Genomic DNA, 22,888 nt, shown 5'->3' with positions numbered 1-22,888 from the left:
CTCCTAAAATCTACCAACCCTGGTGCAGTCACAGACTGGCTTTAGGCAGCAAGTCACCACCAGACACGTTTCTGGACTTCTGAGTCGAGAGCCCCAGCTCTATAGGACCAGAAACAAAGCACATCATGGGTGGAGGTGTCACACCTCTTCCCCCAGGATGGGTACAGTGCTTGAGAGCAAAGCTTCAAAGGCATGCCGCCTTTGTAATGTGACCCCCAGCCTCTACTGCTAGCAGCAGTTGGCTGTCCTAGATTTGGACCCCCCCCCCACTTTGGCCGGAAAAAACTATGAAGAACTGAAGGTGTGCTCACACCTACCAACTCCACCTCTAAGGTGCAGGTGGTGAGGTGAAGCACATCTTCCGTCGACATCATCTTGAAGATGAGGGGGGGGGAGGGGGGTGGGGACTCCTACAATCAGGGCTAGGACTAGGACCCCTCCCACAGAAGGGTGGCATAATTGAAGGTGTAGAAACACCAGGTAAGGTGGCCTACCTGCACTCCCTTAAAGCACCTCATACATTGAGTAATTAGGTGGCTCCCCAGACCCTGAAACTAGTTCCTGTGGACCTAAGAGGAACGACAAAGAATGCGCCGTGCAGAGAAGACCCACTCACTTGGCCTCAGTCCTACCAGCCTGTCTGCAGCCCTCGAAGATCCTGTGAAAAAACAACACCTGTCCTGTAGTTAGCGACCTCCACAATCCCACGGAAGAATGCCAACCTTTGAAGACCAGAACTCCTGAGGACAGAGGCTATGTCTGCAAGAAAGCCAACACAAAGGACTCTGGTGCCTGCGCGATCTTGAAATGAATCTGGAGCAAAGCTTATTTTTATCAAATTGGCGTGGATCTCCTTTATGAGTGATGCATCATTTCTTGGTCATTGTGTGGAGAAGAAATGTCCTACACTCCTCCGTGTTAGGCCTAAGACTGCTCACCCACACTACCACAAATGGAGAACTTTGGGTTTGCATTGAGCCCTGTACATTTCTGGGGAATCTCTGGACTTTGTGCATCGTACAACCACCTAGTGTTATACCATATACAAAGCTAGCTTCCTACAAGGTTGAGCTGTGGAACACGACTGGCCGACACATTTTTGTTTTCAGTGTATGAGTGAAGTAGACTTTATGGGGAATAAACATTCAAGAATAGTGAACCCCCACTGAAAGGATTGTTGGCAATGCTATGTCCCTGCAAATTCAGCTTGCTATCCTAACCCACTGTATCCCCTTCCCAAGAAAATCTCACATTCTTCCCACAAGAAGGGTCAGGCACCTGCTCATTAGAGGCCTTCTTGAATTTCAGTTTAAACCATATGACCTGTCTTGAGCTTTTTGGATAACAGAAAATGTACAAAATACGGTTAAAATGAAGTGCATTAATCACTGTATGCTTTACCGGCTAACATTTTGAAGGGTTGGTCTGCTGACATTGCAAATTCAAATTTAGGATATTTATGCAGCCTGCTATACATTTGCATGAAAATGTATTGCTCTTATGTGAGCTTCCGTTGAGAGTAGGGGGTCCCAGTGAGCAAGAACATACAATTACACATATAATAGAAAAACTAGTAAACAGAGAATCATTACCACTACAATGTTTTAATCACATTATAGGGAAGTTGCGTGACTGTATATTCAACAAAGCGTATACAATTATCAATGTATTGGTGCCCCTGAGGGTTGGGGGGGGGGGAAGGAAAGTGATGTTGTGGAGGTAAAGTGAAGGGAAGGATAAGTGACAATAAAAGCGAGATATTGATCAGATGATAAAACCGGAAAATCAAATGTTCAGTAATAAACAAACTAGACCATAAATCATCATTGTAATTACAACATAGCACATGCCCCAATGTCCATTTAATGCGAAATTGGTGGGTTGATTGGGGCTGTTGGGGGGTAGGGGTGGGTGTCGACGTTTCGACCCTGGAAAGCAGGATAAGTCACACTCCTTGCACTCGGGTCTTCTTCAGGACGGGCAGTACATAGGGGCAGCCAACCTAATATTTAAAGGGGGATTTATTTAGTTAATTTGTAAATTGGAAAATTATCCAGATACGACTGTATGGGTAGGGTATGCAGATATACCTGAGTATGTCCAGTAAGGTGAAGGAATTGATCCAAAGAAAGGTCCTTAATATTATTTCTATTATTTCAAAGGCCTAGGACAAATCAAACATAGGCTTATTAAAATTAATTGTGTATTTGATTATGCCAAGAACAATTAAGGAAAAAACCAGTAGACTTACTAAAGTAAAAGGTAAGAGTTCAAGTTCCTTTGCAGGTCAAAAATTGCTGGATGAAGAACCACTCGAACCATCTATCAACAGGAGAAATACCACTTAGGATTGGACACTCGATATTTGAAATTTCGAAAAAGGGGGGGTAAATCATGAGTTAAAATTGCAGCGGAGCTTACCAAATGGCATGTCAATCCGCTTGTCATGGGTAAAGGCACAATTGCTGAGTAGATCCAATAGCGGTGTCTAAAAGATATAAAGTACCGCAATCGATTGTCAAAATATTAAAGGATAGCGCGGGAGAATCGAACTAAGTGATGCGAGCAACCAGAAGGTTTGTGAGCTTACCGGTCGGCTTCACGCTCGGCGTCTGACTCCGGTTCCTCGCGTTGAGAGAACTTCCTGATAGTCAGGTTGTTATGGTGACCTAGTCACATGGGATGGGCAGGGAAGAAAGACTACGGGGAAAGCCCGTTACCATAGTAGCGTAATCGGGTTCCGTAGTTGAATGTTACATACGATAATAAGTAAGCCACCTGAAAAGATCGACATTATGCGCAATGAAAGCCTAAAAGGGGGGTAATTATGGAATCATTTTCAGGATTGGAAATGCAATATAGTATTGGTGAATCACTCAGTAATTAGTGTGGTGACCATACACATACTTACAATATGTATTCAATTAGTCTCAACATTATTAGCCACTCACTGCGTACCTATGCCATGATGGTAAAGCAGTATTGTACACATTTCAACAGATATTAGTGTCAAAAAAACAGCCATACTTCATAATCTGGCACTGTAGCGTACTTCATAGGTTTGGGATGCATTATAATGTGGGCAACACAGTATTGGATTAATGTGGGTACCAGTTCACATAAAAACCCTAATTTAGGATGGTATCATCATTCTTAACCCATAACTGCGTACCTGTCCCATGATGGTAAAGCAGTGTTAATCGCTAGAGGAGTAAACATCGTGTCGGTCTCAAAAAAGATAATATCAGCCAGTAGGCAGCAGATAGCCCATATTCATGTTCTGCGTACCTGTCACATGACGGTATAGGCAGTTACAGTTGGGTAGTAGTAATAACACACATTGGACAGTTATAATTGAGTAATACTGTATTTTCATATAGAAATCAGTAACATATCTTACGCTAAGGTGGCAAGTTGCGAAAAGGAGCTATCATGTTCATTGAGACCAGTATTTATAGAGTCAAAGAAGAACATCCATTTCAGTTCCCTTATGTTAAGTATGTTAGATATGTTGCCACCCCTGGGGCCAAGGTTGATTTTCTCAATTACTAGCCATTTAAGACTGTCAGGTGGATGTTGTGCTGATCTGAAATGGTCTACTAAAGGAGCACCGGGTACCTCGCATCTGATGCGGCTCATATGTTGCAAGACTCTCTGTTTGATTTTCTGTTGAGTTTGCCCAATATAGATGAGTTTGCAAGGGCATACAATGGCATAAATCACTGTCGAAGTATTACAATTGCTGAGGGATTTCAGTTGGATTTTCTTTTGATTGTGTATGAATTCTTTGGTTTGTATGCAGTTATCACAGGCTTTGCATTGGCCGCATTTGAAATGACCAATCGTAGGCTGGAGATTCCACAGAGATCTGATGGTAGGATCTGTCTTGGAGGGAAGAAGCGAGCGTACTACATAGTCTTTAACACTTCTAGATTTTTTGAAAGCGTGTAATGGGGTGTCGGGATGTTGTATGTCGTCAGCAACCAGTTGCCAATGGTGATTTACAATCTTCTTGATTGCGTTGCTCTTGGTAGAAAAGGTCGTCACACAGACAATTCTATCCTGCTGGTTCTCCATTGGGTCTTTGGTCTTTAAAAGTTCATCTCGAGGGTAGAACCACGCACGTTTCTTGGCTCTAGTTACCAGCCGTTTTGGGTAGCCACGGGTTATCAAACGTTCTACTAGTTCCTCCGACTGTTGGAAGTAATGTTCTTTGGAGGAACAGTTTCTTCGGACCCGTAAAAATTGACCAAATGGGAGGTTGTCTCGGAGGGCACGTGGGTGGTGACTACTATATTGAAGTAGAGAGTTTCTCTCCGCCGGTTTCCTGTATAAAGTGGTTTGCAGTTGGCCCTGATGGTGATATATGGTGATGTCCAGAAAGTCAATATTTTGATTATTGGATTGTATGGTAAATTTAAGATAAGGTGACTGCTGATTTAGCCATACATAAAACTCATTCAGGGTGGTCAAATCGCCATTCCAAAGTATTAAAATATCGTCTATATAACGAACCCAGATATTGAGATGGTTGTTGAAAGGATTATGGGCATCCAGTATGTTGTTTACTTCGAAAGCTGCCATATACAAAATGGCTACATCCGGGGCAAATGGAGCCCCCATTGCCACACCCTGTATTTGAAGAAAGAATTCATTTTTAAAGGTGAAAAAGTTCTTAGTCATTGCGATCCGAAGTAAGGAAATGATGAATTCAGAAGGCACCTGCTTGGGTGCAGGTCTAGATTCAAGGTACCTCATGATGACTGTTAATGCTTCCTCTTGGGGGATGGAAGTATACAGAGATACCACGTCACAAGTAACTAGTAACTGCTGAGTCGGATCAAAGGGTAACCCTTCAATTAGGTTGATGGTTTGGGGAGTATCTCTAAGGTACGTCTGGGTCGCCTCCGCCAATGGTTTTAAGAAGAAGTCAATATACCTTCCCAATGGTTCTAGAATAGAGCCACAACCCGATACAATCGGGCGTCCAGGGGGATTGGTCATGTCCTTATGTATTTTAGGAAGAGTGTATATCGTGGCTAGTCGTGGGTTTGGCTGGTTGAGGTAATCAAATTCATGTTTCGATAGGAATCCGAGTTCCAATCCGAGCTGAGTGATCTCCAGGATTTCACGTGCTATTGCTTGTGAGGGATCCGATCGAAGTTTCTGGTAGCTAATGCCATCCATCAATTGTCGTTGAATCTCAGACTCGTATTTTCGGGTATCCTGAATCACGATAGCACCACCTTTATCCGCCGGTTTAATCACCACTTCCGAGTTGTTAGCCAGTGACTGTAGAGAATCCTTTTCAATCTTACTTGTATTATATCTGGTGTAGGTCTGATTCATTAGAGTAGCATTCACATCCCTCCATACTACTGCTTCATACGCCAAAATTTTGTTGGTCATGGTGCATGATGGTGGAACAAACGTGGAGGGAGGTCTGAGGCCAGTACAGGATGGATTTTTGTAAGGCCCAGCATTTCTGAAAAAATATTTCAGTCTCACTTTCCGAAAAAATTTAAACAGTTCAGTACGAACTGTAAAAGAGTCGGGTTTATTGGTTGGGACATATGACAGTCCCTTGCTTAATGCACGTGTTTCAGATTCGTTCAAGACGTAGTTGGAAATGTTCACCAAAGGATTCATGGTAGATGTCTGTATTACCAGCGGTAAGTTTTGTTCCGGGTTGTTCTCTCCCCGTGCTGTTCCTGCTGGAAATGAACCTGTTTGGATGTTTGACCACGTCCGGAGTCCCAGTTGGTGTTGCTCTGATTCTGCCCCCGAGGTTGACCTCTGTTGGAAAAGTTGCCTCTGCCTCTCGGGGGGCGCCATGGTGCGGGTCGCTGGCCTAAAAAAGGTTGGTACTGTGGTGATTGATAACTGTAGTCAGGGTAGTTGTATTGACGATTCGGGCCAGCGAATTCTTGTTCCCCTTCGGAACTGTATGAGGAGTCCGAGAAGGTTGTATAGTTCCGTCTCCCGCGGAAAGTTCCTCGCCCTCGGTTCGTGAATCTACCTTGTTGATCCTGTTTATAGTAGTCGTCTTGCAGGTAGGGGTAGGTTTTCTTTTTGTCGTACAATCTTATGTCCCTGGCAAGTTTCTCTAATTTGCGATTCTGAGTGGTGAGGTCAAAATCTTTTAAAGTGGCTTCCAGATTGTTTAGTGTTTCTTTTGCTCCTTCCAAATTAGCATCTGCGGCGATCTCTGCACGTAGTAACTTAATTTCGCTGGTCAGTATCTGGATCTGTTGGGCAGCTGTTTCTATCCCCAGCACCATCCAGTGGCGCGAGCAATTGTTCGATATATGACTAAACCCTTCCCTGTGAGCTTCATCAAGTATTTGTGTTTTCGTTCAAAACAGTAACTAGTATTTTAAATTTTATTGTGGCGCTGAATAGCGAAAAACTGGATGGTATGTCCTAAATCTAATGACAATTCTTTAAGCAGCACAATGACACAGAGGCAGGCTGTGCCATGCAAGTGGTGAAGTACAATTTCTAGACCCACGTAGTGCATGGTTCACATATTTCTTATTAAGTAAGGAGGACTTTTTAATACAACACATTGAAAACTGAAATGCTTCTTGGGACTTGTGGGGACATCAGATTGAGTTTTAAGTTGAGATTTCAGATGGGAAAAAAATACTGTCTTTTGCTGATTTTCATTAAAAAAAATGTGATTTGCCGAACCATAAAAATACGAACAATGCCAGTAAAATCCTGGCTAGTTAGCAGACTTAGACAATCCTGCTAGCCATGTGGCCCGAAGGCTTGAAATCATTTTCTTGTAAACACCAATTGAAACAGCAGTCATTGAAAGTTTGGTTTATGTGTTCTCACAAAAGTTTTCATTTCTAAGTCTCAAATCAATCACTAAATCTGTCCAACAATTAAGATATGTTGCTGGTTTACAGGAGATTCCAAGAAGCTTGCAAACAAATACATTGCCTAGTTTCTTGGGGGAGAGGGACTTTACTTCACTTTGCTTCTAAGTGCTTCTGAAGTAATCTCCCAAGTGATGGCTAAACTCTTACCATTCGCCCAGCACTCTGTAGTTTTTTACAGCTCATATTACACGTTTATAGGCTACGCTTTGCTAACTAAAAATCTCTGGATACAAAACTCTAAGAGGAATAATGGGAATAAGGTTTATGTTTGGAGTTAAAACAGGACAAATTAAAGGCTAAGCAGTAGAGAAGACGGGTGAGAGTACAGGAATAAGGTTGAGGGAAGGACCAATAAAGGAACAGTGACAGTAACAGAGGATTATGGTGAAGGCTCTGAATAATGTGAGGACTGTCAGTAGGTGAAAAGCAAGAAGGATGGTTAAGCTAAAAATTAGGGGAACAGAATGATTTCCCTCATAAACGAAACATAATAATCTGTGAATAAGTGTAGTTTTGACGTTAAAAATGAGAGATTACTGTAAAACCTATTTTATACGGCCAAAACATTAACCACTTGGAGATTATTCATTTATGATTAATCTCAAAAGCGAGACATTCTCCCAAAGATAACCCATGACCAATCACCTGTCCTCTTCTAGGATTTCCTAGACTAGGAATCCCCTCCACTGTATGCGGTCCTACATTCAGTGTCTTCTGACTGGTTTAATTCTCTTCTGCGTCAAGCATCAGTAGCACAGTACCACACTGACCAATGGAGAAGCACAGACCTCACTCAGCATGGCATAGGTTCCTCTACATCTCTAACTGCCGAGGGAACAGGCTTCTACATTGTGTCCTCCAATACATGAAATACCACTGTATTCGCAATTAAATACTGGGAAAACAGTCAGGGTATTACCATCTCTCTTGCAACCTATTTAAGCAAGCAAGGCGCTCCAGTAGCAATGGTGTGCATTTAGGGTTCTCAGGTGGGGATGATACGTGGGCTTAAGTGTCAGCACAGCACTTGCGCCAGGGACATAACGTCGGTCAAAATTATGGTGAGGGCAATGTCATAGGAAAATCCACGGACACCCTTGTTTATTTACATTTTTATACAGTTCACTAAAGCTTGGAGGGTGTAAACAAGCTTTGCATCTAGGAAGAAAATAGTGTTTGGTCAGAACAGGGGAGTAAGAAAATCCAAACCGAAAACTCATTTTCAGTGGCAGTTTGGGAGGAGAGGATGTGTACCTGGTAACAGGGTGGATTTAATAAGTAGTACAAATGTATTCAGGATCCCCCATCTAATTATCTGATTGCCAAGATTTTGATAACAGTTAAAAAGTCGGAAATGCATGGAAAAAAAGCACTCATTTATGTATTGCGTTCAATATCTGGACAATATACTTTATTAGACGGATGGCAGATGAGTGCTGTATAAAGAAATCTGTGAAATTTCGGATGAGGAATTTAGTAAATATAACAAGTTAGGAGACGTATCACTGGCATTGCTTGTGTGCCAATTCTGTGCCACACAACGAAGTTCATCAAAATGCGGAGTCCAGCACCTGTAATTTGTAAGAAACTATGATTTTTAAGAACTAATTCTTTATCATCTAAGTGCCAGGCAGTTGATCAAACAGCTGAGGAAAAAAATTTGTCAGCTCAAGGACATGTTTGAAACCAAACCATTTTGGTGAAGTTTACGAAAGCCCACAATACACATCAGTTCCATACATTCTTCAAACGTTTTATCAGCATTTTAAATTCAGCCTAAGTAAAAAATAGCTACAAGGCTTTAATTTAGAAGGCTTCCAAGAAGGCTTGTTGGGAAGAAATTCACCCCAAGACAGCCAGAATGAAAGGCTGAAAGGACTGTCAAATGAAGCTCTCACGTGCATGGTTTTAATCGCCCACTGATGAAACAACTTATTAGCACTCTACAGAAACCCTTGCATTAGGAAAACCTGTGTATGCAGACTACCACTGCATGGTGAAACTATGAAATTCTACGCTCTATACTGGCATTTTCCTCTTGCCATATAATTGCTGGGATTCAAAACATTCCACTGTTCAGCCTATGGATGCGATCCATGCAAAATAAATACATTAAAAACAAATTCAAAGGGACAATATGTCTTCTCCATCTCTCTGCGGAACTATGTACATCCACCAGCGCAGAGCAAACTCTCAAGCAATAGGAAGGCTGGCAGCTAGTAAGACCTTGAAGAATAGGAAGTAGGCGCCATTGTAAATGTATTAGAGACCACCAGTGACTTTAATCTAACCAAAGTCACGAGTATCTCAATAAGGACCTGGCGGAGTTCCCTGATAGGAGCAAAGTTTGAAAACACATTGTAACAATGCCTTTTCTTCAAAGAAACAGACACTAATACTTTACCAAATAGGCTGTTGGATCAGTTGTCGATGGAAGTGACCTGGTGACCTCGGGCTTGACCGGTGGTGTGGGTTGTGATGCAGTGGGCTGTGCACAGGTGGCAGGGAGTGGCGGAGTTGAAGTTGCTGGGGTAGGATTTACTTGACACAATTGCCTCTCCCTTTCAGCAGCAATGTAGTTTCGGATTTTGCGGAGCTTATCGACGGAGGCCTTTTTGGGGAAAACGAGATGGGTTTCTCCCTGGAAAAAAATGATTAAAAAAATGATAAAATAAGTAATGCTGGATGGACTTCCTATTTATTCGTAAAAAACAGAGACATGGGGTATGTATCATATAGGACTATCCATCTTAAATTGGAACCAAGTCACTCTGTTACTGAATCAGTCTATCAAAGCATATATTGTCAAAGAACGTGCAAATGTCCATGACCGACAACCAGAGGAAAGGATGCACATTCGCAAAGAAACCAAGTGGACCTTGAGTTCCCAATCAATTGATATGTCTGATAAATTCAATAAAGGTCAGTTTTTTTGTTTTTACTAAAATTTAGTGTGTTGAGTATGAGGCGGTATTGTGTGCGAATATAGTTTTTTTCTTTTTTTTTTACAATATACATGAAGAGCCTACTAGCACTTGTTGTTAGGCTCTTGTAGGGGGCATGAAGAGAGTGAGCAATTCCCTTTCTCCCTCAAACACAGATGTAAGGCACATTGGCTCGAATATCTTGTACCTGCCGCCTACAGCATGTAGATACCTGGAGCATTAGGATGTCCTGATCAAATATCGCCAACAGCTAACTGCAGCTGTGGTCTTAGAACAGAATTTGGATTTAAGGTGAAAAAATAAATAGCAAAGCCAATAGATGTCGCCTTAGAAGCTTGCAATTTTTCTTTAATTCTTTTTTTTTTACTAAACATATGCAAAAGACAAGTGTAACAGTAAAAACGCTGCCATCCGAGATTAGTGTGCATATATGTGTGCAAAAACAATAAAACTGATTGAGAAAACGTTACATCTAAAAAAAAAAGCAAGTAAAAAAACATGACATGAAAGCATACATGAAAGCAGAGAATGGCATACCACCCCTGGCACTTTAGAGGACTATTTTCTAGGCAGATGTCCACATGCACAATAGCAAACATCGTCACTCACTATGAGGAGAGACAACGGCAGAAGTGGCCGGACTCATCTCGTGCTGTAGGCTGAGGTGGGCGGACACAAAATGAGAATGACCCTTAAACAGGCCAACAGTGAAGAGGGCTGATGGAAGCCCCCCCCTCCTTTGTATATACATTTGTATGTATTGTTATTATTTTTTGGCAAAAAGTGAGGCCAAGCATTAAAAGCAGTGTTTCTAAATATAACAGTAAGAGATGGCATTTCTTCTATTCCCAGAGTAAAGAGTGAGACACTGCCCTGGAGGAGAGTTCCAGATATGAAAAGGCTCCTTCACCCGGTTTGGTTTCTATATCTAGGATCCCTGCAAGCGTGGAAAGCTTCCAGCTCTTCTAAGCAGGCCACCATTTCATTTCAGTTGCACTTTATAGAGTGCCCTAATCACCCCCGCAGGGTTATCTCCGCGCTCAGGGCGGCAAGGACTTAACTGGCAAAAAGTTCAGTTTTCAGTCGTTTCCTAAAGATAGAGAGGTCACCACATCTCCGAAGTTTAAGAGGTAGATGATTCCACATCATGGGGGCCAGATCAGAGGATTTACCTCCCGCACGTGATTTCCTGAAACCGGGAGTAATGAGGAAAGCTTTCTCCCCGGAGCGTGTAGGGAATGCGTTTATCCGCTAGGTAACTGGGTCCTTTGCCCTTTAAGGCTTTGTGTTTTATACAGCACATTTTAAACTTTATTCTCAGGCGAATACGAAGCCAGTAGAGTTGTTGCAAGAGGAGAAGAGAAGATGTTTTAGGAGGCATCTTTTTGAATTCATTGGCTGCTGCCAAAAGTGCATTACAATAGTCCAGCCAACTGATAACCAGTGCCTGACCCGGGGTTTTGTGCACAGATAACGGAAGCAGGGAAAAACTCTATTCAAGAGGCACATCAGATGGAAGCAGGTACCGGTGGTAGGCACTACCTGATCCTTCATAGATAGAGCCTGATCTAAATGCACACCAAGGTTTTTTTACCACTGTCTTTAGAGATGGGGGCTGGGCCCTCCTCCGCAGGCCACCACTCTGCGGACCAGCATTCAGCTGGAGAGACTTTGCCGTCATCCATGAAGAAATAGCTCAAGCCCTCCGAAAAATGGGGCTTAGTGGTCAAAGTACTTTTATTAAAAGATAGGAGAAGTTGGCCGTCATCAGCATAAGAGATGGGGTGAAACCAAATTCTATGTCAGGACCGAAGGCTTCGGATTATGCTTTTCTTCCTTCGCTTTATTACATAAATGAAAAACACAGTAGCCTTAGAAAAGCTCCAATCCATTTTCAAACTGCAGAAATTAGCAACAAAAACGACTTTTTCCAAAGTTCATCAGTCCATGAATAAACTACAGCTCCCATGAGCCTTCAAACATTAGTCCTTCAACTATCTCCACTCCCAGTATGTTAGACAGTCCATCCTCAACTTCCTCCTCTTTCTTCGCTGCTCACGCAGCAGTCAGTTAAGTGAAATTCTTTCCTTGTTTGTGTTGGGCTGTATTTATTTACTTTCTCGTCCAAGGTCGGACGGAGGTCTGTTGGGCTCTGTTGCGGTGTTTGTAATGGTTTTTTCCCTACAGAGCCCCTAGCCGCGGGAGCGTTCTCGCTCCTTTCGCGGCGTTTGTCCCCGCGGCGGTGCGGTGTTATTAGCGCCCGCCAGAGGGCGCCTGTACGTCTCGCCTGCTCCTCGGCGCGCGTCCCTTCACTCTGAGGAGACGCGCGGAGGAGCAGGCCTGCTACGGAGCTTTGCCCTCTCCACCCCTCAACGCCCGGTGTACCGGGTCTGTATTTGGCCCATATTTGAATTTTGTGACACCCTGCGGGGTCTGTATTGGCGGCAGAGACCGCGTGAAGCGCCGATTCGGCAAAAACACGTTTTTGATACTTGTGGTTAAACGCGCATTGGGGGTGGCTGGACCCGGTCCCTGTGTGGAGGGTCAGCACGTTTGGGGGCTTTGGCGTGTGGCCTACCTTGCCAGTTCTCTGGCCCAAAACGTTATTGCAGTCTGAATCGTCTGCCCATATTTGTCCTCTGACACCCTCTGGAGAGAGGGTATTGTCCATAGTGCAGTTTTTTGGCATCAGGTAAACCTTCAAAAAAAGAAGCATTATTGTTTCTTAGTGGGGGAAGAATGGTAGATTCTTTTAAGGATGTCATTAGCTACAGAGAATTTATTATACATCCGATTGATTTTTTCTTCCAAGTAGTTAGCAATATTATTGCATAATGCTTGAGAAGGGGGTGTGGAAGTGGCAGTGGGATTCGTAAAAGATTTAAGAACTTAATAGAGCTCTTTAGAGGAGTTCCCAGTTCGAATTAGTTGGGAAGAAATGTGCACTTTGCAAGCTTTTTTTATATTTCTATGATAATGTGCTAACGCAATTTTATAGGTTTCCCTCTCCTGTACGTTATGAGATAGTTGCCAAAGTCTCTCCAGTTGTTTACACGTTGACTTCTCTTTATGTAAATCAGACGAGTACCAGGGCATAGCTCGATTCTGTAGTAATTAACACATTAACTGATATTCCATGGTTCCAGTGTCAAGGCAACTTCAAACACTTTCTTAAAGGAGTGATTCAACTCAAACACATTTCCCTAAAGGAGTGATTCTATGCCATTGTATACTAAAACTGAGAGGTCATGTCGACGGGACTGTCCCCTAAGGTACCAGTTATCTGGAAACCAATTAGGGCATGGTCCGACCAAACTATCCGACATCTGAATTAGAAGAATTGGTTAGGATTAGGTCAGACGTATGGCCTGCCGAGTGGGTAGGACCCACGTTGGTCTTTTCCATGCCCAAAGAAGCCAGGTCAGCCAGGAACTGAGTGACTTCCAAATTGGAGTTTTTTCCACTATGTACGTTAAAATCACCTAATAAAATAAAGTGTTTCGAAGCAATCGCGTATATAGCAATCAAATCCAGCAATTTAAGAGTAAAGTCCTGGAGGGGACCTGGGAGACAATACACTAAAGCACCTTTCCAACATTCCTGGGTTGGGGAATTCTATTTTAAAGATACAGATCTCTATCTTGTCATCCAAGCTAGATTTAATAATAGACACTTTTAAAGCCTATTTATATATAATGGCAATGCGCCACCCATGCTACCCTCCCTATCAATCCTTAAAATACGATAGTTTTCGGGGAGAGCCAGGGTGATAGGAGTAGAGGCGGGTTTAAGCCAACTCTCTGTGAGGAGACCCAGGTCAGGGGCTTCAAAGGTCAGCAAGTCCCATATTTCATTAGCATGTTTCAGCAAGGATCTCACATTGCATAGGAAAAACTTCCAGGCACAAGAAAATGCAGGGGAAATAATAATGTCTGAGAGTGGGGACACAGTGAACACAAGGTGATGGACAGAGCGCTAAAACTTTTCAGACACTCATCCCCAGTCACAGATCCGAGTTTAATCCATCATTCTTTAGCTCACTTCACCACCTCAGTTCAGACCCAGCTATATGCAAAACAATCTTGACCCTGTGCCTCATGGGAACAGTCCAGCCTGAACTGCTGAGCCAGGTCTTCCCTGAACCGGAAACAAGTAACCTGGGACCGGTTTCTGGGTAACAGCCTTCATCAGCCAGGCTAGCTTGAATCTAGTGGCAAAGTGAGCAAAGGACCCACGCCTTGGCATACCCTGCCATCTTAGGGCGAACAAAGCAAACACAAGGAGATGATGGATGGAGAACTGGAACTTTTCATACACTCATCCCCAGTCACAGATCTGGGTTTAAGCCATCATCATTCTTTAGTTCACTGAGTTCAGACCCAGAGAGTGGGGACATGTCAGAAACTGAAATCAGATCTGACTTAGAATGAACTGATATTTGGGTAGCTTTTTGCCTTTTGTTGATAATTTGAAATTGGCAGTGCAAGCAGGAGAAAGGGCCCTCCAAGCGGGAAAAATTACTGAGCGTGTCACACGTGTCAGAATTCTCCATAGTAATGAGTTTCTCCCCTGAATAAAAATGTCTCAGTGAGTTAACAGTGATTGAGCCCGGAGATGCAGGTGCCCTGGAAACGGCCTGCCATGAGGTTTATTGGGCTGAGTGAACAGCTGGACCGCGGACAACTGCAACCTCCTCTAAAACCGGAAGTAGGGCTCCCCACACTCTCACTCGCTCTCTCCACACAAACTGGAATCCTGCGGTGAAACAGAGCGGGTGAGAGAACAAAAACCAGCCTGTAGAGAATCCAAGTAGTAATAATCACTCAAGGCAAATCAGAACAGCCAATGCCGGTAGTGAGTAAATAATTACATACATTTGTTACTGACGTAAATAATTAATTTACTCTCTTAATTTCTATGCAGGTAAGTACTTAATCAATAATAACTCAATCGGAAAGAAAGAAACCAGAGTCCGTGGTGTTAGAGTTCTTAGGGGTTTTATTCCTTTAAAAAGGAATGGTCATGACCAGGATATCTGATTCTGACCACCACAGGGGTGTCAGAAGGGATAGAGCGCGCCACATTTTATTGACAATACATAGCTTATATACTTAATTCATATCATAAGCAACAGTGCAGGAGGCGTAACAGTTGAGAGAAGACAAGATAACAGTATACACGTGGTACTAGTACGTAATCAAGAGGCGTGAACTGGAGGTGTGTGCTAGAAACGTCACTGATAGGTGACGCAGGTGGGTGGCACCAAGCAGAAATGTGGCAATGTCAGCAGAAATCGGAAGCTTGGATGCGCGCGCAGCTGCATGATGTGTGATTGGAAGGGTGCAGGGGACTTGACATTTACACTGACGGAAAGAGACAGAAGTCTGGCATGTCAGATCAACTTGTACTTCTATCATATCTGATATCTGATGTTTAGGAACCATATTATCTGGGCGGAAAGGTCTCTAGGGCAGAAGCTATTCTATGCTTAACTGTGGATGCGTGTATAAGCGCCTAAGTGTCTGCATGAGAAGCGTGGGGGCACGGGCCTTCCATGAAGCATGGTAACAGAAGCTATGAATTACTTGCACTGAGACGGGTCGGCCCTTTGGCTCTGCAGCTGGGGAGGATGTTTACTGAAGCTGGTAGGCAGGAATGCATTTTCGAGGAGCGGAACAGATAACTCGAAGGTTATAGTCAGTCTTGGCAGAAAGCAGGCTGAGCTGAGCGCGAGGGGCCGCGCTGGAAGTAAGTCAGAGTTCACGGGTACAGAGGCAGCCTGGGCAGAGGTGTAGAAAAAGGTAGGGCTAGGACCTTTCTCAAGATTTGCCCGGCGCTAACCGCCCTTGTACCATTCAAGTTTACCAAGCAATGAGGCAGGCGCCGGAGACCAGAGAGCAGGAAACAGAAGTTTATTCCGTCGGAGCAGAACACATCAGATCAGACAACAAGGTATCGTCTCGAGGTGCTCTAACAGCCACTCAGAGGCCTGGCCTCTTATACACTGGTTTATGGCATGTGACCTTCCTTTAATACAATCACAACTTTGTAAGGCATGGGAAAGGACATCCCCGTAATCCTCGTGTTAATCCCACCCCCATATACATTCACAATGGAGGTCCTCAACCTGCTGATAAGAGGGAGGGTCATCACGCAGCTGAGTGTTTCGTCGAGGCTTAGGATGTGTGCGCCTGATCATGTCACAGGGGGTGGGGAGGCCTGGATCAATAGAGGGTCCTTTGAAGGAGAGCGACCTCATACAATAAGGGCAGTAAATGGTATCTCTCGGCTTAGGCAATGGCCTCGGACCTGTGTGGACAGTCGGACACGGGGTGAGGGGTCATCAATGGAGTGGTATTCATGCCGCATGAACAATCCAGCGCAGAGGGGAGGTTTATCAACAGAGGGGTATTCATGGGAGGAGAGGAGGTGTTGGTCAGGCGCTGGCGTGACTCCCAAGGACAGGGTCATGCAGATGGGTCATGCTCATAAGGAGGAGGGAGGGGGAGCCAGGGCGCGCGGAGGATGCTTGCTGGGTCAGAGGGGCGCGCTGGCGATCGGTCGTGGACAGGGAGACCATGATATCTAAGATGGCTGCCGTGCACGTAATACATAGGTGACCCAGAATGGCTGCCGTGCGCGTAGTGCATAGGTGACAAGCTGGCGCAGATGATGTTCAGATCGCAAACTAAAATTCCACAGTCCTCCCTTTTAACATGTCTCGCCAACTTGTCAGTTCGGATTTATCCCCATAAGGCCACGTAGTTCTATTTCATAGAGGGGGCTCATGTGCTCTTTTCGGAAGTCCAAAGTCTTTGGGCACATGTAGCTAGAAAGAAGGCCGAACAATGGTGGCAGACATTGGATACCTAAGCAACACCCACATAATATTACAATAGGTATCAGCACGAAGGAAAACAACTTCCAACCCCAATTTTTCAAGGTGTCCCAAAACCAGCTCCCAAGCGACCATCCTTCCTGCTCTTGGTGGACCTCTGAGGACAGTCTGTGGAGGTGTTCAATGGCTTTGTAGACTGAGGGCGAGTTGTCAGGTACGTAGGTGCAGCAGCTGGATCCGATGATGCGGCATGCTCCTCCTCGGTCGGCTAGGACTACGTCTAGGACGAGTCGATTTTGAAGGGTCACAAGGCGGACCGCCTGAAGTTCCGCAGTATTGTTGGCGAGGATGCCAGCCGTGATGTTGATCGTTGTTTCCACAGAGGAACAAGTCCCTTTGCTGCATCCAGGAACTGTGCTCCGGTGGAGTCGGCTTGTCCAAGGTCGTCTGCACGCCTCTGCCGGTGGTGGTTGGCAGGGGCTACATATGTGGGTGGAAGAACGAAGGCAATATAACAGGTGCCCTTCCAGCCTTTCGGGAGCCAGGTGTAAGCCTTGGTGCCACACACAAAGTACATATTCGGAGAAGCAACAAAAGAAGGGGGTTCAGCTGGGTCCAATGTTCTGGTGACTCGGCAGGCGCTGTAACCCACCAGCTGCGTTCCCTGGCCTTCTAGGCACACAAGGCCAGTGACATTGATCACGGACAGAGCCACAGTCAGGGTGGCGGTAGTTTGTTTCTGCAGATGAGAGAAGGTGGTTCTGGCTGGATTGTGGAGCACCTGTACTTCGACTCGTTCTTTGGCTGGAATGTTTTTGATGAAGGTGGTGCCTGCGAGCGCTGGACACAGGGCAGCTGGAGTCTTTCCTGTTTTGTTCAGCCAGAACCCAGAGTAGAAGAGTGACACTGTCCGGCTGGAGGTGGCGTTGTCCCTGTGGCTCTCTTGCATGAGGATCAACCAGGCGAGGCAAGAGCCGTGAACTGAGAAGGGTGAAGGGTTGAAGGGGATGGAGTGTCCAGTGGCATGTGGGAGCAACCCACAGATCCAACAGTTCGTAGCATTTGCAGCAAGGTTATGTTGGTGCAACAGTTGCACGAAGGAATTGTTCCAGAATTCCCTGCGCCTTTCTCGGAGCTGAGGCGACAGAGAGATTAGGTGATGCTCTTTCAGAGGTGTTGGCTGTGTAGTAGGTAGCAATGTCTCATGAGCCGGTGTGCTCTCTTCCAGAATCCAGAAGGAGGTCATGAGAAGGAGGCAGAAGAGGAAGACAATGAAGAGTGCAATTGTCTTCGATTTGTGCAGGTTGTCAGTCTTTGGATTCCTATACTGGGTATTTCCCGTTGCTTCCATCATCTTCTTATCTGGCGCTTCCATCATCTTCTTATTTGGCGCTTCCATCACCTTCAAGGGGCTCGGTAGTGGGCAGAACCACAGACTTTGTTTAGCTTCTCTCCCGGCAACCCTTGATTGTGTGTAGGTCACCGTTCTGAGATTTTAACTTAGTCCGTGGCCTACTTAGCCGAGACTCCCTCCTTTCGACGCAGGAAATACCCTTCTCTGGATGGCACAGTAGGATCAGAGAATTTTGCAAGTTCGAGTGCCCCAGTATCTGGATAACAGTCCAATATCGGTCGGTCTTTGTTCAGGAGCTCTTCTTGGGTGCTGACGTTTTCTGTCGTGGCCAGGTTTGCAGGGACCTTCCGACAATGATGCGCGTGCAGCCAGTGCTTCTTCCCCTCCACTCGGAGTGCCGTTCGGGTGGTGATCAGCACTTGCCAGGGGCCCGTCCACCGAGGTTCCAGACTCTTGGTTCGCTGGAAATTTCGTATCAGTACGAAATTTCCCGGTTGGATGTCGTGACCGGGGCCCCTGGAAGCATCGGGGATGGCCTGCTGCACCTGTTGATGAATGACAGACAACGTTTTAGTCAACTTGCACAAATAATCAGATAGTATGACGTCTGGGACGTCATGAATGGAGGTCGGTTTGGGAGCAGTCCAGAGATTCATAGGCCGCCCAAACACGACCTCGTAGGGGGTCAAATGGTGCTTGGTGGGAGTGGAGCGCATTGATAACAAAGCCAGTGGGAGGGCATCCGGCCAGTTAAGTCCAGTGGTGGCCACTATTTTTGCCAGTTTCAGCTTGAGTGTGGCATTGTGGCGTTCCACTAGACCAGCGGATTGGGGGTGGAAGACCGCATGGAATCGTTGCTTCACCCCCAACCCTTTCAGGATTAGCTGGATAACCTCAGCTATGAAGTGGGGGCCATTGTCGCTCCATAAAATTCGGCAAAGGCCATAGCGAGGGAAGAATTCCTTCAGTAGTACTTTGGCAGTAGTCATGGCAGTGTTGTCACGGGTTGGATAGGCTTCTACCCATTTGCTGAAGGCACATACGATGACTAGTACATACTTCAGGTTTTGGCATCTCTCTAGTTGGATGTAATCCATCTGAAGGACCTCAAAGGGGTGATTGGGGGTCCCGAACCCTCCCCGGGGCACTACAGTCCCTTTCCCGGGGTTGTGTTGCAGGCAGATAAGGCACTGCTGAACTAGGCGTCTGGCTGAGTCAGGGATTTTGTCGTTATGGCAGACTTTGGAAATGAGTTCAATCATGGGTGCAGATCCTATGTGTGCGGGGGAATGAGCCATGGTCAGTATGGGAATCAGATATGAGTCGGGCAGCATCCATTTGCTTGCATCCTTCGTTCGCCAACAGCCTTCCTCATCCTTCAAACCCACCCCTGCCCACTTAGTCAGCTCGTGAGGGGTGCTGGCCGATTGTATGTCTCTGATCATTGTCCTTGTGTCACTCCATGTTTCTGCTTGTGACCTGGTCATGTACATGCGTGTCACCGTCCTATTCTCGGCTGTGGTTCGTGCAGTAATGTCGGCCAATGCATTCCCTTGTCCAACTAAGTCTGTCACCCTTTTGTGTGCCTGACATTTTATCACCGCTAATCGTTTGGGAAGGAGAACTGCTTCAATCAGGGCGGAGACTAAATCTCCGTGGAGGATCGGGGTGCCGTGGGACGTCAGGAATCCCCTCTCCCTCCACAAGAGCCCAAAATGGTGGACCACTCCGAAGGCATACTGGCTGTCCGTATACACGTTCGTGGTGGTCCCTGCGGCTATGATGCATGCTCGAGTGAGGGCTATCAGCTCTGCTGCTTGGGCAGATCGTTGTGTGATGCAGGCTGTCTCGACTACTGTTCGGGCTGTCGTTACTGCATAGGCAGCTGAAGTGGTGCCATCTGGGAGTTTGATGCAAGAGCCGTCTACCCATAGCTCTCCATCGGGGTCAGGGAAAGCAGTGTCTCGGAGGTCAATCCTACTCCTAGTTTGTTCGTCCGTGAGGGTCACACAGTCGTGGATGGGGGGAATGCCAGGGTCATTTTCAGGCAGGGGTAACAATGTGGCAGGATTCAAAGTCGTGCATCTTTTTAGGGTGATGTGGGGTGCAAGTAGTGTCAGTTCATACCCTGTCAGTCGTGCGCTAGTCAGGTGTTGGGTCTTTGTCTGATTCAAGAGGGTGTCGACTGCATGGGGTACTAGCACTGTGAGGGAGTTGGAAAGTACAATTCCCTCGCTCTGACGGATAGAGACAGCAGCGGCGGCTACTGCTCGAAGGCAGGCAGGCAAAGCTCTGGCTACAGGATCAAGAGTGGCGGAGAAGTAGGCACAAGGGCGCTGCTTAGGACCAATTGATTGAGTTAGGACAGACAATGCGCATCCCTCCCTTTCGTGGGTGAAGAGGGAGAAGGGTTTGGAGTAATCCGGCGTTCCGAGGACGGGCGCTGAGCAGAGTGCATCCCGTAATTCCTTAAAGGAGGCTTGACACTCAGCGGTCCAAGGAAACGGGGAGGGGGCATCCTTGGTCAGTAGGGCAAGTAATGGTTTCACAATGAGGCTGTAATTAGGCAACCACTGTCTGCAAAAAGATGTCAGGCCAACCAAAGAGCGGACCTGCTTTTGTGTTTTCGGGATGGGGGTATCTAGGATGGTTTGGATTCGGTCGGGTGTAAGTTTTCTCCCTTCTTTGGACAGGAGATGGCCTAGGTAAGTCACCTGTGGCTGGCAGAACTGCAACTTCTTTTTGGAGACTTTATGGCCATTTTCTGCAAGGAAGTGTAGGAGTTGAACGGTGGCTGTCGTTGCAAGCGGGGTGGTGTCAGCCGCCAAAAGGATATCATCGACATATTGGATCAACACCACTCCCTCTGGAAGCTGGAAGGCATCCAGCTGTCTTTTGAGGGCCTGGCTATAAATGCTGGGACTTTCAGTGTACCCCTGGGGAGCTCTACAAAATCGGTACGAACGGGATTTTAAAGTGAAGCCGAAGAGATAACTGCTGTCTGGATGGATGGGGATAGAGAAAAACGCGTTCTTAAGGTCGATAACAGTGAAGGTGGTGGCAGTGGACGGGATGAGAGTTAGAATGGTGGTGATATCAGATACCACAGGGTATTGGGGTACAACTACTTTGTTAATCTCTCGCAAGTCGATGATGAAGCGGTACGCTTTCTCATCTCCTTCACCCTGCTTCTTAACAATAGGTAGGATTGGGCTGTTGCAGACGTTGCTAACCACCTCTTCAACCACTCCTGCGTCTGCCAGAGACTGAATGATCGCTACCAGTGCCTTCTCACCCTCTGGCGATATCCGATACTGCGGGAGTTTCGGGAGCATAGCGTCCTGTCGTACAGTTATGTGAATAGGGTCAATCATCATTCGCCCCACATCAGAGTCATTTTTGGCCCACAGGTACGAGGGTAGGGTGTCAAGCAGGGATAGGTCAGCGTCAGTTATAGAGCACATGTGTCGTGGGGGACGGGATCTGGGCATGTCTGGGTTGTCGTACAGGATGACTCGTATTCCATCTGGGGAACACCTAATGGTAGCTCGAAAATGCTTCAGTAAGTCAATGCCCATAATGGCGTCAGGGGAGTTGGAGGAAAGGAGAAATGTCGCGTCAGTAGTGTTGTTTTCTAGGTCAAAGGTAATAGGTACGGACAGGGGGTTAGTGGAGGGCGTCCCATCGAAACCTATCGACGTTATGTGTGAGCCAGACAAGGGTGCCCTTGGAATCAGTCGTTTTGATAACACACTACGTGTCGCCCCAGTGTCTACCAAGAATGGAGACTCTGTACCCAAGACCTTAGCGGTGACATAAGGACCTTGCTGGTCAACACAGAGCTCGACTGGATCCCTCCCTTGCCCCTGGCAGTCCTATGCGAAGTCGGGGGCATGTTCACCTTCGGACAGCTGACATTGGTTCTGTCGGGGACGGTCAAATGTGTTCAGTCTTCCTGATCTGTCATTATTGGTGTCGTTGGGGCTCCCTCGTCCCTGTATTCTATTCCTCGGACCACCCGCCACATCCCTGGAATCCCTATTTCTATTCATTTCTAGCAGAACCGGACACTGGGATTTCCAATGGCCGAGCCCTTTGCAGAAGGCGCATTGGTCATTGCTAATGTCTCTCCGTCCAGTGTGGGATGGTGGGGTGTGATCTTTAGGAGGTAGATCTCTGGGGGTGGTTGATTGGTGGTTCCCCCTTTGGTGTTCCCGTCCTAGCGTTATACCCTGTATCTGGGCTATCATTACCCTTTCCTTCAAATCTTTCTTCTTTTTCTCGGACGCCCTATCATTCTCATTCTTTTGGTGCTCGTAATACTGAGCCATCTGAAGGATAGCCGCGGGTTTGGAGGCTCCCCAACTACTCTCACTTGTCTGCAGTTTTTGGGAGACTTCTTGCGTTAGTCCTTTTACATAATTTTGCACAAACAGGTGTTGTCCGGTTGCGGTGGTCATGTCTTGGCCACTGTAGTCGGAGAACACGGTCTCGAATCGGGAGAAGTATTCTGACACATCCTCCTGGGGTTTCTGTCGACAGGCCGTGACTATCGACCAGTCTACTTTTCTTTCCGGGACCAGGGTTTTTAATTTCTGGACCAGTTTGTCTGGGAGTTCCAGTATGTCCTTCACTGGTTTACTCCCCGGCTCTCGCTGTCTATCTAGTTTACCGAGTTGGTCCCAGGTATGTCCAAACAGATCCGTGTGGTCGACTTTCCGGATTTGCTTCCACACATCAGCTGGCAGGCATAACCCAAAGAACAAGTCAATATCTGCTAAAGTCATTATTGTCGAACCCAAGGCTGTGCCTAATTCAGTATAAAATGCCGTCGGGTTCTTCCTTAAGTCGGGCAAGGTTT

At 46.1% G+C, this 22,888-nt stretch overlaps 1 protein-coding gene across 1 annotated transcript in view; it reads right to left on the bottom strand.

The window, feature by feature from the left end:
* Window positions 1-22,888, bottom strand: part of NGLY1 (N-glycanase 1) — a 421,608-nt gene that overhangs the window by 310,097 nt on the left and 88,623 nt on the right. The window contains exon 3 of the mRNA XM_086942132.1: window positions 9,295-9,531. Within this exon, the coding sequence (XP_086798258.1) occupies window positions 9,295-9,531 (237 nt within the window). The remainder of the gene's footprint in view (window positions 1-9,294; window positions 9,532-22,888) is intronic.

This window comes from Lissotriton vulgaris, chromosome 10, assembly GCF_964263255.1.
Source record: "Lissotriton vulgaris chromosome 10, aLisVul1.2, whole genome shotgun sequence".
NCBI classification, from domain to species: domain Eukaryota; kingdom Metazoa; phylum Chordata; class Amphibia; order Caudata; family Salamandridae; genus Lissotriton; species Lissotriton vulgaris.
The sequence above is the reverse complement of the archived record's forward strand: the minus strand, read 5'-3'. Positions and strand labels throughout refer to the sequence as shown.